The 19064-nt window shown below is 39.7% G+C and overlaps 2 protein-coding genes across 2 annotated transcripts in view; both read left to right on the top strand.

The window, feature by feature from the left end:
• Ccdc112 (coiled-coil domain containing 112) overlaps positions 1-3481 on the top strand; it is a 33140-nt gene extending 29659 nt beyond the window's left edge. Inside the window, exons 8-10 of the mRNA XM_028894125.2 lie at positions 1132-1227; positions 2203-2321; positions 2806-3481. Of these exons, the coding sequence (XP_028749958.1) occupies positions 1132-1227; positions 2203-2321; positions 2806-2836 (246 nt within the window). The 3' untranslated portion in view covers positions 2837-3481. The remainder of the gene's footprint in view (positions 1-1131; positions 1228-2202; positions 2322-2805) is intronic.
• Positions 3482-5862: 2381 nt separating this feature from the next.
• Positions 5863-19064, top strand: part of Pggt1b (protein geranylgeranyltransferase type I subunit beta) — a 44455-nt gene continuing 31253 nt past the window's right edge. The window contains exons 1-2 of the mRNA XM_028894123.2: positions 5863-6134; positions 11050-11168. Of these exons, the coding sequence (XP_028749956.1) occupies positions 5995-6134; positions 11050-11168 (259 nt within the window). The 5' untranslated portion in view covers positions 5863-5994. The remainder of the gene's footprint in view (positions 6135-11049; positions 11169-19064) is intronic.

Here is a 19064-nt window from a genome sequence, read left to right as displayed (position 1 = left end):
AAGTTAAGGTACAGACGGAGTGCTTCAGGGGGTAGATAATACAGAGGTGCTTACAGAGCTCTGATTGATAGAGAGAAGGTGATGCTGGAATCGAGTCTTCTCTAACAGGAGGGAGAGCATGACTCGGTGCTTGGAGAAGTGTCAACTGTTGTTTGTGGGGAAGCTAGGAACACTTGAGTATACTGCTGGGATGTAGTTCAGTGGAAGATGGCTTGCCTAGCGTGTTGGAGGCTCTAGGTTCAATTCCTAGACACACACACACACACACACACACACACACACGAATTATACTTCAGTATCTTGGAACGCCAAGGAACACATGGGAACCAACAGGCGAGGAGGCTATGAGCCAGGCTGAATGTGTTGTGTAAGCAAGACAGGGAAGGTTATTCTAAGATACACAAAGCATAAACAAAGTAGCTGTCAGTGAGTAAAAATGTTATGAATTGCTAATGTGCATAGCAGCGACATTCATAAAGGGAGGTACAAAGAAAAGTAGATAAAATACATGAGTGGTGTATACTTCAGTGCATTTCTTCTTCTTTTTTTTTTTTTTTTTTTTTTGGTTTTTTTTTTTTCGAGACAGGGTTTCTCTGTGTAGCTTTGCGCCTTTCCTGGAGCTCACTTGGTAGCCCAGGCTGGCCTCAAACTCACAGAGATCCGCCTGGCTCTGCCTCCCGAGTGCTGGGATTAAAGGCGTGCGCCACCACTGCCCGGCAAGTGCATTTCTTTTAGTTTATATATAAAAATGATATTGAGTAACAAAAGATCTCATGCTTACTCATTCCCCCGACAAAGTAAGCAGGCTCCATGAAAAAAGAAAGATTGAGAAAAAGAAAATAAAATTGAAGCTAGGAAAGTATATGAGAGACCCCAGACTAGACATACCTGTGTTAGTAAGTGAAACATGGTTTAGACTGAACCTTTGAGTGGAATAAATGAGGTCTAAACGCAAGTGATGCAGAAAGGGTCTGCATGGCTGCAGTCAGGGACCAGCTCTTAGCCTGCGTTCGAAACATCACCTTCGAAGGAGTGTTGGCAGCTGAGGTCATTTAAATTGTAACACTTACGGAAGCAAATTTGAGTTAATTTTGTTTTCTTAATGTCGTCTTTTTGTTGGTCCCTTTTTAGGATTTACAGAAGCTTGAACTGAAAATTCTAGATAGACAGTCAAAGGAAGAGGAAAAGGCAGAAAAACACAGGCGACTGGCAAAATTGAAAGAAAAGGTACTCTCTTCTGTTGTGTTTGTTTCTGAGACAGCTTGCTGTGTAGGCCAGGCTAGCTTTGAATGCACCGCTGTGGGCTAGCATGCTCTGCTTTAATTTATCTTTGCTTCTTAAACTGACTTTCTCAACCAACTATAACCATCAATTTTTCACACTAATGAAGTATAGATTTCCTCACTTATATATGTGTGTAATTATATGATACTTCAGTCAGATTAAGCATAGTCATCTCTTCAGATATTTACCATTTCTTTATGACAAAACTGGTCAAAATTGTTTCTCTTAGCTCTGAAATCTACAGTAGAGAATATCTGTAATCAGGCCAGCAGCATAGCACACCAGAACTTACCTTTCCCTGGCTCCCTCCTCGTGTCCTGACTGCTTGACTTTAAGGAGACTGGCAGATCTACTCCCATTCTATCTCATTGTTCTCTCTGCTTTACATTGCACACGTACATTCCACAGAGCACAACGTAGTACAGTCTTAGCAATTATTATTGGAGCTCTGCCATTGACTTTAGAAGCACTCTTTTCTTTGACCCTGAATTTTCTGTCTTGTCCCCGTCATCATCCTTTCTGAAGCTCCCTTCTGCGTCAGTGTGGCTGTGGGCATTGCTTAGTCTCACCACTAACTGCTCAGAACCTATGTGGTGCCGCATGGGTCAAGTAGACGACTTTATGGGTGTTATTTATACTACATTTATTGTCTGATTATATTGCTCTTATACTAAGCTGTAGTCTATTTCCCATAATTAAAATAGAAATGAAATAACAGAACTGGGGAAGGATAAATTAGCAGTTTATTAATTGATGTTAGTGGTATAAGCACAATGAAAGCTTATTTTGGACATATTAGTTAGTTCATGTTTGGGTAATAGCCAAGTGTAATTTTTAAAACTGCTTTGTGTTACTAAAGATTTTACTTAGTACACATTTAGTTCATATTAATTGATACTATTCTACTTCTGATCACAGGTTGAAAATAATGTCAGTAGAGATCCCTCTAGGCTTTATAAACCTACGAAAGGCTGGGAAGAACGAACCAAAAAGATAGGCCCATCAGGCTCTGGGCCACTTCTCCATATCCCGCACAGGTGAGAAGGTAGTAGAAGGTGATCATTTATAAAGATTTATAATGTTTTTATCTCATGCAGTGTTATGCATGTTTGTATTTTATACAGTTTCTGAATATAATTTTTCATATAGCAGATTGACAAAGCATATCTATATTTTTAACTTTTTATTATATATGTATTGTGTGTGTATGGTTGTGTGAGTGCTATGGTTGCTGTGGTGTACATGTTTGTGTCTCTTTTTCCATCATGTGGGTCTCAGAAGTCCAACTTGAGCTGTCAGGCTTGGTTGGAAATGCCTTAACCCACTTTACCCACAGAGCTACCTCACCAATACTGTATATACTTTAAGTTGCCATTACAGACTTGAAAAAAGTACTGTCAGTCTACGGTGTGTTTCCCAGCTGCCTATTTCCTTAAAGGGGCACCTCTCTTTTAATCAGTTGTTTTTTATTGTTTTGATCTTCCTGCATATTTATAATTGCTTTTCTCTTTTTCTCTTTAGGGCCATTCCAAGTTGGCGACAAGGAATCTAGAGGGACTATGAGATAATGCAATTGCTAGTCACTTGATGAATGTCAGGAGAAGGTGGTTAACTTTGCTATTTAAATGTTACTAGCTTAGTCAGGTTGGTTATTGTGCTGTGTATGAATTGAGAAGTTTTAAGTGTCATGGAGCATTGTCAATATTTTCATTCTACAAAGATGGCGTATGTTGGCCTAGTGTTGATATGAATGTTATTTAAATAGGTTTGTGTTACGAACATTATTCCATTTTAATACTCAAAATATTTCAAAAATAGTTTGTTTTTATCATGGCTTAGTAAAATAATTTGGGAGAATCCGTCTTTTTTAAGTCAAAATTTTGTAACTTTTATAACTTGGAAGTAACTAAGCTTGAGTAACAAAGACATAAGTGTCTTTTTAAAAGAGTTGTTCAATAACAGTACATTTTCTAGTTTAACAAAATGGTAATTTGTCAGTTGTTTCATTTTTGTGTAATGAATATTTTGTATTTGATTAAAGCATGCTTTATTTTATATGGAGACTATTTTAAATAACCTCCCTTGCTACATGTACCTTCTTCATATATTATGATGTCATTCTCCAGGTTTCCTGCAACTATGTCAAATTTCTTTCAGGCTTTCTGGAGCCACAGATTTATAAAATCTTTGTATCTTACTGGGTGGTACAGTTTTCTTCTGCTTGCCCCAAATTAGGAACAGTTTTTCTTCTGAAATAAGCTGGTTTTAAACAGTACACTGACGGTTTTGGATTGAAAAGTAGAAAATTTTTTAACACAACTCAATTCAGTTTTTTTGTATTAAAACATTTTATGTCATTCTAACTTTGGTTAGGTTTCAACTTATAAAGAAAGTACTATATACATAAAATATAAGAAATTTTACTTCTTACAATTTTATCTTCAAATGCCTTTAATTTTATATATGTATACACACACACACACACACACACATACACACAATTAGAGACATACAGACTGAATATCCCAGAAATTAGTAGGATTAGTGATCTAAATCTTTCCTTACATAACAGTTTAATAGTTACATAAGTATATAGATTCAAAGTATATAGATTTCAAATTTTAGAAAGTAAATTCTGATTGTATAGTTAATGGTGCACAATGAGAAAGTATCCTTAACTGGAAATGCCCATTTTATTTGATTGTTTTCCATGACTCTTTTAAATAATCTGGAACTATTGAGGAATATACAAGATGAAGGAATTCAACAAAACTGAACTGCTACCTAAGATACAGGAAAGTAAAGCTAGTATTGCACAAAAATGCACCTTTCAACTGCCTGCATCAAAGCTAAGCATGCTGGTTGATGGATTCTTACTGTTTTAGTCTTCATTATCTTTGGTACCAGTGTTGGGATTGAACCTAGAGCCCTAAGCATGCCAGCTACATGCTCCATGTGCTTTACTTCCAGCCTTGTTTGTAATTTTGTGTGTGTGTGTGTGTGTGTGTGTGTGTGTGTGTGTGTGTGTGTGTGTGTGTGTAAGCATGATATGTTGGGGGCAGACGTACATGTACCACAATATGCTGGGATATATCAAAGACACCTTGGTGGAATTGGTTCTCTCCTCCCACCTTTATGTTGAGCCCTAGGATTGAATTCAGGTTTCCAAGCTTGTGCAACTGCTGAGTACCAAATATTACCCAGGGTGCTTTGGAGTTGAGTGTTAAATATATATAGTGTTATATATATAAAACACTAACTCACAGGGCACATTTTGTAAGAAACTCATTTTCTACAGTTATAAGTACATCCAAATTTCTACTTACTTCCTTTTTGAAGAATCTTGTTAGGCTTAATCTTTCATGGACTCCTTCCTCATGAGTGCTTTGTAAACTTAAAGGAAATAGTACATGGCCAAGGCAACTTAAATTCTATTTTTGCATGAATAAGGTTTTATTGACATAGTTTTGCCCATTGGTTATACATTGTCTGTGGCTAATTATAAGTTACAGTGAAATTGCAACTGAAGGCATGAATAGTTGTGACAGACTATCTTATCCATAAAGCCTAACATTTTTATGGTATGGTGTGGGAGCTCCAAGCTCAGGACTTTTGGAATCTTCTGGTTCCACTTCTGGGAAAAAAGTCAACCCATGAATGAATATGTATTATCTGTAAGCATAAACTCACTTCACTATTTTGTTATACTTAATTTTTAAGAGGAAACCTGTGTCAGTATTTCTAAACTATCAACAATGAGGAAATGAAGTATAAGCAGAAATAATTTGTATGTTGTTGAGCTGCCTTTATATAATCAATGTTTAATATTTAAACAAAGTTCAAACCTTATTAAGCAAACACTTTTATATATACCGCCTCCTTATCTTTGTATCTTTTGTTGTTTTTGTTTGATTTTCATAAATTCTGCTTGGATAACTTTATCTTCTGCTCCTATTGCCTCAGCTTTCTTCAGATGAGCCGATGTTTGATCATACTCTTTTCATCCTACTGTTCTTGAGTTCTGCCATACAATGGTTTGGTATTTGATGGGTCCATTTCAAGGACCTTCAGTTAACTGAACTGCTCTCTGCAATATGACATCTTCACTTTTAAAGCACCAATACTCAATACACAGCATAGATCCAAACGTTATAAAATGAGGACCATCTGTGCATGCAATTTCAAATAATTCCAGATACTCTAAAGAGGATTAGGACAAACGTCTGAATTTTCATAGTGTTTATAATTGTCTAGTAAAACGTTTGTCTCCAGTTTCCACCTGTAAGTTTAGCTTGCCTATTCATTCAGCTTAAAACTGTGGCCCTCCAAAAAAGCGCCTGCAAAGTTAGACTTTCAGACCACACGTCCTTATGCTGTTTAGGGCCAGGATTTAAATTGTTTTGGTTAGCACATGAAGAAATGGGTTCATTCTGTCATTTTCACAAACGAAATCTGACGAAGGGATTTACGAACTGATTTTACGAGATGCGAGAAGGGTTTCTAAAACGTTGGGACGGAATAGAAAAGATTGCCCAACCGAGGGAGGGAGAAGAGAGACGAAGTGCTTGCTCTGCTGAGCCTTTCAGTGGTCCAAGGTGTGCGGCTTCCACTGTCGCCCCAACCAGACACCTGTGGGAGCGCCGCCCGCGTTGACTTCGCGCCTCCCGCCAACTGCTTCCGGGTCGCGGAGAGTGTCGCTTCCGGAGCAGCATGGCGGCCACGGAGGACGAGAAGCTGGTGGGGAGCGGAGAGGGAGAGCGGCTGGATTTCCTGCGGGACCGGCACGTGCGCTTCTTCCAGCGCTGCCTCCAGGTCTTGCCGGAGCGGTATTCTTCTCTGGAGACCAGCAGGTAACTCGAGGCCGCCGCGGAGGGGCTGGCGATGGCGGCCCTCGGGATGCGCGCCGCGGACCGGCCACAGAGCCGGGACCCGCGGGGCTGCGCTGCCGCCGGGCCGGCCTTAACCCCGAACCTGGCTTGACCTGCCTGCCCTGGGCCCCGGGCTCCCCTCCACTCTGCACTTCCTAGGGCCTCTCCTGACATCGCCACCGGCTGCGGGCACCTACTCCTGGCGCCCAGGGAGATGTGTGGAGCTCCAAGCTCAGGACTTTTGGAATCTCCTGGTTCCGCCTCTTTTCACTTCCCAGTCGTTTTCTGTGAGCTTCCTTTTTCCACTCCCTTAGCATCCTGTTAGTCACTTTGGTTTCTCTACTTTTACAAAAACCGAGTCCAAAGCGTTTATCCATCATCGCTTCTGTAAACATCCCCCCCACCCAATTAACTCTCAGTTGGAAGGCAGGGAAACACTCTACTAAGATGTGATTAGAAGTTTACTCGTGAGGAATTGTAAATCAAATGGTAGGGCTAAAGGGTTCAGTGTTGCATGAAGCACGCACGCTAAGGCTGGAACTGGCAAATGTTTGACAGCTGGCCGAGGTTAAGGAACTATTATAGTTCCTTATATAGAAGGAACTTATATATAAGGTTCCTTATATAGTTCCTTCCTGTTATAGAAGTTGATCTGAGAAAACAAAAGGAAGACATGTTTGCTGTGCACTGCGGTGTTTGGAGCGAGGCTTCAGGGCTACCTAGGGTTGGATGATAAGAAACACTGGTTTTTGTTTTATTTTAGACAAGATCTCGCCATGTAGGCCTAGCTGGTTTGGAACTCACTGTGTAGACCAGACTGGTCAGAGGTCCTCCTGTCTCTGCCTCCCAAGTGCTGGTATTAAAGACTTGAGCCACCACACCCAGCACCGCAGTTTGGCCCTGGTATCCCCACGTTTTCTTAATTAGGAGCTCCCAGTGTATTTTGAACACTAGATGACTGGTTCAGTTTGGAGACTTTTGTGGATGACTTTTACAAATGTGATCAAGAAATACTTAACTGGTAGATGCGAAAATACAGCCGAAGAAGGCAGGCGAGCACTTTGAGTAGACTTCAGTGCTGTCTATTAATGCAGGCTCTCTGAGGTAGATAAATAGCAGGCACATGCACTGTAATCCAGGTTTCTGTAGAGAAGCCTTCCTTGACTACCACCTGTATGTATTGGTTTGTTTAATAACTTTTTGTCACATGGAATTCTGTCTCGTGTATAGCATTGGAGCTGTCTTGTTTGGTTTGATTGTCAATAATCAACATTTGGCTATTTTAATCTGAAGTAATTAGATCTGATTTAAAATTCAGCTCTTCTTTTACGATAGCCAACACGTTTTAAGTTCTTGACCACATTTTAGCCACAGACTGTTGTTGCTCTTCACATTTGGGTCATTTTACCATTGCACTAGGACCTTAAGCGGCAGCTGGCATATAGAAGGCATAACAATATTGGCATAACAGATATTTGTCAGACAGTGGGAACTGAGTCTTAAAGGATGAACAGAATTTTTTAAAGCATTTAAATTTTTAAATTTTATGTGTCTTGAGTATTTTGTCTGCATTGTGCCATGTACCTATGGACACCAGAAAAGGTCCTGGAACTGGAGTTAGAGATGTGAACCACCATGTGGGTGCTGTGTCTTGAATCCTAGTCCTCTGGAAGAGCAGCTCCAAGATAAACAGACTCTTTAAAAAGAAACAGTGAAATATTGTTTATTCTCTTTCCTTTATCCATGGATATTGATTCACCAACATGAGTTGCTACTCTTCATGTATACATGCCTACACTTCAAAGTATTATTTCCAGGGATAGTAATGTGGCTCAGTGGTAGAGCAACTTCCTAGCATGCTGCAGGCCATACGTTAATTCCAGCATTAAAAAAAAAAGTCCAAAATTTGCACCATTGATAAAGTGAAGAAATGTTTAACCTGGCTATCAGTAAACATTTATGATTGCATTTTCAAAATCCCATTGTATATGATGTGTAAAATTAAAGTAGTGCATGTTGGCACTACAAAATATGATTTCTGCTCATAACCTAACAGTAAAAATTCTCTAAACTCATAATTCACTAAATAATTCTAATATAATCATAGCCTTCCACACCAACCATTATACATTAGAACACATGTAACTTCTCAGTATATTGGTTGAGAGATGCTGTCTTCACCCCTAGGTCTAGTGTATTGCACTTGTATAGAACTTTTGAAGATGTATTATTTATGTGTGTATATTTGTGTCTATGTAAATATATATGCATGTGTATGCAAGTGCCTGTGGAGGCCAGAAGAGGGTATGAGAGCCCCTGGAGCTGGAGTTACAGGTGGTTGAGAGCTGCCCAGTGTGAGTACTGGGAACTGAACTCAGGTCCAATGCAAGAACAGCCAGTGTGCTTAGCTGTTGAGCCATCTCTCCAGCCCTTCCTATAGAACTTTTACAAAATAATTTTTAGTTTTCGTGTGGTTCATTAATTACCTCATTTAAAAGATAACAATGCATTGGGTCTGTAGTGTTTTCCTTTTCCTTTTTTTTTTTGGGTCTCTATTTCACTTTGGTTTTGAGTTTATTTTTTGTGATTCATATTGATTTTAAGTTGCTTATGTTCTTCTTACTGACAAATACAAAGCAGCCGAGGTTACTTATTTATAGAAGCAAAATCTCACTGTGTAGTCCATGATGGCCTTAAGCTCACAAGCTGCTTTTTCCTCCTGAGTACTGAGATTACAGGTGTGTGCAACCACACTGGTCAAAACAGCTAACTGTTGGGCTAATGTTAGATTGTATATTTAGACACCTAGTAATAGTTTTTGACCTACCGTTTTTATAAAATCACCCCATTTCTGTTTCTTGTACTGCAATAATTAGGGATTGTGAAGCAAAGTTCTTAGAAACAACCACACCTGCCACTGAACCTTCCCTGAGGCTGGCTAACTTCTATGTGTGTGTGTGGGGGGGGGAGGGGGGGTTAGAATGTTGCAGGTCTAGAACCAGTTGCAATATATCTTGGGCTGTCCTCAGTCCCTAATGGGCCACCTCTGTATCTGACCTAACATCTTTGTTATTAATAGGTAAAAAACAACATTAGAAATGTATTAACAGACTTCCGCCAACCAAAAGACCAAGAATTTCAGAAAATAAATGAGAGGCCTGTAGCAGAGACTCCACCCTTTTGCCTTAATCTTTAACATCTACCTAATACTTCCACCATTTATTGAAAAGTGATTTAATATATGACTTTCTTTGTTCTATTGCTTTAAAAACTTTAAACTCGATAACTACATTGGAATACAGAATTTGGGGTAACCTAAATCTCTGTTCCTGGGCCATGATCACTCACACTTGGCTCTAGAATAAACTAGAATAAACTATATCTTAACCCCTGTAAGGTGAGAGTTCACAGAATAAATCATTTTTTCTTTTTCAAATGGCACTGACATCATGAAAATAAGTGTATTATTTACTGTTTTACCAAAGAGCTGTGTTTTTATAACAAAAACAGAATTTTCAAAAACCGTTTTTGGCGGTGATAAAGAGAATTTGGTTATACTGATGTGAGACAAGTGAGTAGTTGTTGGGAGGGAAGTAGTAACGGTCTGACAGTATTTTGGAAACTGCTCTGTGTGAGCTGACCAGGTTCCGAGGCTTTGAGACCCTTGCTTTGCACCTTTCTAGAATAAGCACTTCCGACCCAGACTTCCAAGTGTCTTCAACAATGAAGACATCTTTGTGTAGATTTTAGGTAGGGCTCTCTATAAATCAAGTTGCCTTCTTCTAAAATGTTAAGCCAGCAGTTGCAGGAAGAACTAGATGGCACTGGAGAGATGGACCCACAGTTCAGAGTGTGTACCGTTCAGTTCCCAGCATCCTCAGTGGTTCACTTACGACTGCCTGCAACCCCACCTTCATGGAATCTAATAACTTCGGCCTCCCTGCCCAGGCACCCACCCTCCTGTGCACAAACCCACATACCCACATATACACACACACATAACCCTTGTTCACCTCTAGCTGGTGGTGGGACCTGAGATAGTGGAGCCCATAAATGAGGCAGACTAAAGTTTTATGCAATAACCAACTTTGTTCAGAGCATCAAACAATTTCTACTCTGAAGGTTAAGATGAGTAAAGTATCCAATCACAAGAGGAAGCTGCTTGGGACAGGCAGCTGCAAGTGAGAACATGTTTTTCCATAGAGGCATATAAACAGTAACACTAGCCAGTTGTAATGGATGATCTGAAGTCAACTCACTCCTGTCCACTATACCTTGGAAGGACATAAAACATAATCTAAAAACAATTCTGTGTTTTTGAAGAAACTGAGATCACAAGACTCTTAACCTTGTTTTCTTGGAGTTTTCTCACAAGCACTCAGAACTCTCCTCACATGACTCTATTCTTGGACCCCTAATTAAACATAAAAACCTCTTAATTCTAACACCCCTAATTAAAAATAAGAAAGTAAATCTAACAGTATATATATATATGTGTGCACAGGCACACACACACACACACACACACACATAGAGACATGAACACACAACAAACACATACGTGCTTTCAGCCTTCAAGTGGCTCCCATGCAATTTTCAGTGTGTTCTTGTACCCCACAGGTGAGTAGGGTACATGATTCCGAAAGTCCCTTTCTTCACAATTAAAACAAGGGGTTGATTCACTTACTAAGAATAAATTGTGAGGTTTTTCTTTTGTGTGTTTTCTTATTTGACAAGGTAGAGGGATGACATTTAAATTATTTTAAAAGTAGAATGAAGTTTTTAGTTGGTTTGGTTTTTGTTATTTTTCCCTTTGGTGTTTTGTTTTGGGTTTAAGCCAGAAATAGTTCACTGGTTTGATAGTTAAGGTGATATTTTACTTTTTTTTTCCCTTTAGGTTGACAATTGCGTTCTTTGCACTCTCGGGGCTGGATATGTTGGATTCCTTAGATGTGGTGAACAAAGATGATATAATAGAGTGGATTTATTCCTTGCAGGTCCTTCCCACAGAAGACAGTGAGTGAGTTTTTAGCATTTTATTTTTAGTACGATTAGCTGTTCTTGGCATGGCATGCATGGGATTAGCAAATTAGAATTTATTTGTACTCTTGGCATACTTTACATATCTTTATTTTTCTTGTAGTTGAACACCTCTTTCTGTCCAGATACAACACATAACTGTATTGGCGTTAATTTCTCTCGAGGAAACAACGCAGAGTCATGGGAATTACATTGAGACTCACAAATATAGCAGCACACTGTGTTGTATGTGCCTACATTAATGACTCATTATTTGTGTTTGATGTTTATATATGACGAGTCCTTTAGCGTTTGGTCTGTTTTTATTCTCAGCCATTGTTTTTCCATCTTCAGAAAATTTCTCTTGGTCAATTGCTGTATTTCTTAACGCTTAGGTTTTTTTTTTTTTAATTAAATCTCCAAAATTCATAGCTTCATGATTGACATATTTTGAGGGAAAGAAGTACACAATGTATCTTCAATTTATACAAAACATAAATGTAGTTCAGATGACCTGAAGTTGTGGTGTGTTACTCGGCAGGTACTTGCTACCAAGCCCAGTGACCTGAGTTTTATTCCCAGGACTCAATATGAATAGATAGAAGGGAAGAACCAGCCAGGCGGTGATGGCGCACGCCTTTAATCCCAGCACTGGGAGGCAGAGGCAGGTGGATCTCTGTGAGTTCGAAGCCAGCCTGGTCTCCAAAGCGAGTTCCAGGAAAGGCGCAAAGCTACACAGAGAAACCCTGTCTTGAAAAACAAAAAAAAAACAAAACAAAAAAAAAAAAAAAAAAAAAAAAAAAAAGAAGGGAAGAACCAGATTTGGCAAGTTGTCTTCTGACCTTCACACATGTGCTGTGGCATGCGTGTGGCCCTCCCTGCACACACTTACACACAAATACATAAATGTGAATCACCACAATTGTGGTAATTAGTAACTCACTTCAGAAAATGAACTAAAAATGTTTTGTTATAGTAACACATTAGAAACAAAATAGGTGCTCATCAAAACTAAAATATTTAAGTAAACTATGACACAGTAACAAATGTTATGTGGTGAAATGATAAAAGGAGACCTGTATATGTACTGACTGAAAGTCTGCCTGTCATATATGGTTAGATAATAAATTGTAAACGTGCAGTCAGCATGGTGGTGTGCACCTGTAGTTCCAGCTTCTTAGGAACTTGAGGCAGGAGGATTGCTAGAGGAGTAGTTCTAGACCAGCTTAGGAAATTAATGAGATCCTTTCATCTGGCCTCAAAAACAAATAAGCAAATAAAACACAGATGTTTTAACAGTTAAGTCTGTAAATGTAAATGTATAGAGAAAGCCCTTGAGAGGATATATAGAATATCTTTGTGGAGGGAGAAGTAGATGGAGCAGAGGTAGGAGATAGCAGGATAAGATCATTTTTTTCTAGGTATCTACTGCGTTTGAATCTAATAAAAATGTTTCTGTTTTTAAATTAGAAAAAAAACTCTTCAAACAATGAAAATAAACAATTTAAAACTGAAATCTATATTCAAATATTAATTTAATAGCAGACATAATGTATATTATTTGATATTTTATAATTTTTCAAAGCACAGCCAGATAATTATCAGATTTATTCTTCATCTAACCCAGAAGAAACCGAGAGACCGAGTAGTTTTCTTGTCGGATTCTGGATTTTAGGCCCATTTCACAGGAGGAAATGCATGCCTGGCACGTAGATCTGGCCAGAGCCCGTGGTGGAGCAGCTCACAGGCCCCAGAGATGAATTGTTGCTGTTATCCTGCTACAATGACATAATAGCAGACTGCCCTTTAAGTCTGTGCTTTTCTTCTCTCCTTGTTAATTGATGCAGCTTCAGACCTCACCAGAGGAGCTTCTTTATGCAGTAGAGTGTGCTTAAAACAAAAACTCAAAATATGGTCAAAGTGCAGAGACCCCCCCCCCCTCCACACACACACACACACACACAGAGAGAGAGAGAGGGAGCCCAGGAAATCCTGGGCATAGCAGGACTGCTTCACTCACAAACTCACAGCGGCTCTGGTTGTCTGAACAAGACCTACACAAGGTGAAGCCAGTTGACATTCTAGCATGAGGGAGGAGGGGCTCATAAGCTCTCACCCCTAACTGAGGAGCTGTGAACAGTTGGTAACTTCTGGAAGAAAGACAGAACAGTGTTCTTTGTAAAACTTTCTTTTGTGGATGGCCCCACACTCAAGGCTATCGGCATCACAAATTTCAGTCCAGGGGTTATTTAAAAAACAACAACAACAAACCAACCAGGTGGTGGTGGTGACTGGGAAGGCAGAGGCAGGGAGATCTCTAGTTCGAGGCCAGCCTGGTCTACAGAGGTAGTTCCAGGACTACACAGAAACCCTGTCTCAGAAAAAGGAGAAAAAAAAAAAAAAGAGGAACTGGAATTTGGGGGTTGATAAGGAGGGAGGAGTGGGCGCAAAACTACACAGAGAAACCCTGTCTCCAAAACTACACAGAGAAACCCTGTCTCGAAAAACAAAAAAACAAACAAACAAAAAGGCAGGAGGAGTGGATCTGAGAGGAGTCAGGGAAAAGACAGTCAAATCTATGATCAAATCCATTGTAAAATTATCTGATGAGGTGAGAATTATGACTACGTAAGCAGCATTGTGTCTGAGTCCTTGCGCAGACGTTAAAAGAGAGTTGGACGGGCTGACAGGCTTTGGGGTCTCAGTGCTGCCTCACTGCCCAAGTGCCATGCGGACCGTTTAAAGACACGGTAAAGATTAGTCAGCCATCCACGCTGGGAGTGTAAACACCCTGCTGGCGTCTCATCAGTGTGTGCTTAGACACTTGCAGCATTGGGCCCTTCTTGTCAGAGGTCAGGCTGTGAATTGTATACTCCCTTCCCTGGTCACCAGTGAGAAGTTACATCTCATCGTTCTGTAGATAAAGATAACGAGGTCCAGAGGCTTCATAATTTGTTCATAGTAACACACAGTAATGATGCTGGAGGAAGCACTAGGGTAGACTTTTCTGTTCTCCATTGACTCAGTGCACTAGATGCTGTAACTCTGAGGCCATATGACAGTAAGTGGATTGACGTTTTCCTTAGAACCTATAAGATAGCAGATGGGTGGGGTAGTGTGAAACATCAATACCCTACTGAGGTAGATCATTGAATCTATTCTGAGAAAAAAGATAAAGGAATAATAGGATAAGTGGGTAGATCACCAAATCTACACTAAAAAGAAAAGGGGGAAGATATAAAAATGACAAAAGGTAGATTACTGAATCTATTATGAAAAGAAAAAATACTTTTAAAAAGGAACTACTTGTTTTAAATAAGATAAGTAATGAAAATTTTTTGTCTGAGTTGATCAAATGTTACTGGACTGGACATTGTTAATATATATAATGGAGTTTTTTGTCTGAATCTGTCAAATGTTAATGGACTAGACATTGTTAATGTAATTTTTGACTGTATATATTGTATATACTTATTGGATAGTTTTTCTTGTATTAGTTATAAGCTTTTTTAAGTTTTAGACAAAAAAGGGGAAATGTGATATTGTGTTCCCCAAAATGTTGTGCACCCTAATAAACTTATCTGGGGTCAGAGACAGAACAGCCACTAGATACAGAGGCTAGAAAATGGTGGCACACACGCCTTTAATCCTAGCATTCCAGAGACAGAAATCTCTCTGGATCTCTGTGAGTTCAAGGCCACATTGGAAACAGCCAGGCATGGTGACACACACCTTTAATCCCAAGAAGTGAGTCTTTAATCCCAGGAAGTGATGGCAGAAACATGAAGATATATAAGACGTGAAGACCAGAAACTAGAAGCTTTTAGCTGGTTAAGGTTTCGGGCTTTGGAGCAGCAAGCAGTTCAGTTGAGGTTCATTCTGGATGAGGACTCAGAGGTTTCCAGTTTGAGGAAACAGGATCAGCTGAGGAACTGGCGAGGTGAGGTGGCTGTGGCTTGTTCTGCTTCTCTGATCTTTCAGCGTTCACCCCAATAACTGGCCTCAGGTTTGATTTTATTAATAAGACCTTCTAACAATTCGTGCTACATCCTACTGCCTCCTTCCTTCCTTCCTTCCTTCCTTCCTTCCTTCCTTCCTTCCTTCCTTCCTTCCTTCCTTCCTTCCTCCTCCCTCCTCCTCTCCTCCCTCCTCCCTCTCTCCTTCCTCCTCCCTCCCTTCCCCCTCCCCCCTTTTCTTTTTTGAAGTAGATTTTTTTTTTCAGATTGCTCCTCCCTCTCTGCTGTCTTTGTCTTTCCCCCCCCTCCGAGACAAGCTCTCACTGTAACACAAGATACTAGAAGTTGCCAGTTAGCCTGAGGTAGTCTCAAACTTTCGGTCTTTCTGCCTCAACTTTCTGGAATTTTCAGGCTACCACTATACTTCAGTTGCTACTTTAAAAACAAGAAATATAGCAACAACAATAACAAAAAACAGTATTCTTCCAATTGTAGTAAGTGTGGTTTCATGTGGGCTAAGTTAGACATACTCTGTAGTTAGGAAATGACAGTTTGAAAAGCATGGTGATTCAACCCATTCCAGTCTGTCTGTAGGACCACCAGTCTCTGATGGCTCAGATCAGATCTAAATCTCCAATCTCCTAAGAAATCTCTGCTAGTTCTTTAATTGGTCTTAGTCTTGTCCTAAAACTAATTTTGGAAATTTGGAAAATAGACATTAAACTACCTTCTAGCTGTGGATTGGTTTGTTTCACACGGTTTTTTTTTTTTTTTTGGTTGGAGCTGTGGGTTGAACCGAGGCCTGGAGCATGCTAGACAAGTGCTCTCCCATGACCTACATTCCCAGCCTAACACTTCAACTTGCAGTTCCTTTGGGTCTTTCTTGACATCTTTAAAACAAGGAATTGGGAACAATGCATACTCCTAATAAGAAAGCCTTGTGTTTCTTGAGACCTGTGAAAAGTTATTTCTGTATTTGTAAAAGTGCACATTTTAAAATAAAATTACCGCATTCCTCACTGGAATTTTATCTGCTCAGTACAGAAACCTAACTTTTAAAGTGGAATTCAAAACCATGACTTACATTAGCAGCCTGAGCTCACGGTGAGGGTGCTACTGTAACCTAAGCATAGCCTTTTGCTGCATGTGTCTAAATATAATTTGGATTGTATTTACCTTGTGCAATACAGTTGTCTCTTAGAAGAGGGAAATGAAAAGCTTCTTATGAAATCAGCTCCCTTTGTTGAAGTCAGTCTTTTTGATTGTTTTGTTCTGTGTATCCCAGCTTTAACACAAACTCACAGGTCTCCTGCCTTAGCCTCCCAAGAGCTGGGACTAGAGCTGTTTTTTAAATTCTAAAATGTTTTTTGAAATTCTCATCAAACTTACACATTTTGTAAGTTTGTGTGATATGCGTGTGTGAGTGAACATGCACATGCTGTAGCACCTATGGAGGTCAGGGACAGGATCATGCAGTGGACTCTCCTTCCACCTCCACAGGGTTCCGGGGCTCGAACTCAGGTCACAGGCCTTGCCTGGCAAGTGCCTGTACCCAGTGAGTCGCCTTCCCTGCCAGCAGTGGTTGAAGACCACAGATAAGTCCTCTTACCACCTCAGTACTGTCTTAAAACTGTCTGAATGCACTGCCTTCTAATGCGTGTCATAGAATTGGCCTTCATTTTGAACTTACTAGCAAACCACAGCCTTTAAAGTGAGATAGTACCCAATCATCAGGCAAAAGTCAGTTTTATTTTTCAAGCCGACATTGTAAACATTTTTCTCTGATAATACAACCCCAATACTTTATCATAAAGTATGCATATGCATATTCCATGAACAAATTCTTATGCTTGTTGCATTCCCGTCTACTCAGTTTTCGTTTTTCTTATGAACTTGGACTTTTCTGCTCTTTTTTCTATTTATTTCCATTGTAACATAGACTTCCTGACTTTGAAGTTGGTGCCACAAAAGTAGAGGGTTCATTAGCCAAAATGTTTTAACTTGAAATATGACTACCTAGGCTTCATATTCATAGTTTTCATGTCAGCTTCAGATAGGACCAAGATATTTCTACGTCTTACCAAGTTCTATGTACAACCGGGAACCGTGTGAGTAGACTGTATGCAGGGAACTTTCTTTTGTTTTGCTGATGCTAAGTATGAACACTAGATGGTGCTCTTGAGTAAAGCGTCAACCTCATCTAGAGTATATGTGCAGTGTTAAGCTTGGAGCGAATTGCAATTATCCTTGAATATAATGAAATGGTAAGTTTCTAGAATTATGAAGAAAAAGCCAGTAGAAAACAAGCTTGACAAGAAAGAGAAGAGAATGCCCAATGAACTTAAAAATGGTAAATATGTTCTCTTATTGAGCATCATTTTCACAACCTTGGTACTTAAGTATATGACTGATAAACCAATTTGATAAATAAATCATCTTTCTTGGGCACTAAGTTTAATGTTAGTAAATGTGCCATGAGAAATAGGATCTTCCTTTGAGCTATTGTTTACATTGAAACTATTTTTTTCAATCCAATTTCATAGTCCACAAGCAGTTCAGAAGAGGGAAAAAATGATACATTGTCTTCCCTGTGTTCTGATTGTCTCCAAAGACTAAATAGATTTTCATTGGTATGCTCCTATTTGGAAAAGAAGAAAGGACACTTTTGATGATATTTTTCTTTAAAAAATTGCAAAGGGGTTAGGGGCTCTTCATTTCTTCTTGTTTTATTTTTGATAATATTTAATTGGTCAATTTTAAATAGTTACTGTTGATTAAGCCATGGACCCTGCTGTAACCTGAACATGCCCTCTACCCCTTAAGACCCCTGCAGCATACTACTTGTAGTATGTTACTGTCCAGTTAGGAAGTGGAAGACACTTCAGCTGGACATGCTGCTGCATGCTTGTGGTCTCATCACTGGGGAGCAGAGACAGAATCTGCAGCTTGGGGCCTTGGCTGTATAACAGTTTGAAGGCCATCCTGAACTACATGAGACTCTGTCTCAGACAGACGTACAAGAGAACCAACTTAAACAGGTTGTTAGGTGCATGTAGAGCACAAGTACTAGAAGAAGAAGGTCATGAGTTTGAATTGGGTTTCCTGTGTCCATGCCGAAGCCTCCAATCGATACAGAGTTTTTGAGCATCAGTTTTCTTGCGGCTGCTTCTCAGAAAAGTTAGGGATTTAACCCACTGAAACTAAGAAGCAGACATGTACTCACTTGTCTCTAGGTGATACTTTACTCTGAAGCATTTTCTTTGAACCCAGACTGTATGTAAAAACCCCTGACTGGATTGTCCTAAGTTATCAGGGGACTCAGGAACTTCCTAATGAGATATAGACCTCAGAATGTGCATAGAGCTTTCTTTCAAGCAGACGTGGGGGTGTGATCAGAGTTGTACAGCAAAGTATCAACAAGTTAGTAGCTTGGAAGGAGATCTTTACAAGGGTTAGTAAAAGAGGAAACTGACGTTCAATTCAGATCATACAGGGAGAGACACTTTGATTCTGTTTACCCACCTTGAAGTAAATAAAGCAAAGTCACGATGAAAGGATAAAGATGGAGGGGTGTGTGGAATTTTACTGAACTGTCCCAAAGATTCTTGTTTATTCATTTTTCAGTCAGACATTGGTTACTTCTGCAGGACTTTGTGGATGATAGTTAAGGTTATACTATCACCTGATCTTAAAATACAGCATATCCATAGGTCTCTTCCACATACACATCATCTCTCTGTGTGTCTGTGTGTGTATATACATATATGTGCGCGCGCGCGCGCGTGTGTGTGTGTGTGTGTGTGTGTGTGTGTGTGTGTATACATACACAGTACAGTTACATGAACAGCAGGTCAGTCAGAATATGTCATGAAAGAGCAGAAGAGAAGCCATAGAGACACGAATCTTGCAAAGAATTTGAGTGATAGCTGCTCTCTGG

Source organism: Peromyscus leucopus, chromosome 19 (genome assembly GCF_004664715.2).
Source record: "Peromyscus leucopus breed LL Stock chromosome 19, UCI_PerLeu_2.1, whole genome shotgun sequence".
Classification (NCBI taxonomy): domain Eukaryota; kingdom Metazoa; phylum Chordata; class Mammalia; order Rodentia; family Cricetidae; genus Peromyscus; species Peromyscus leucopus.
Note: the sequence above shows the minus strand (reverse complement) of the source record. Positions and strands in the feature narration are given on the sequence as shown.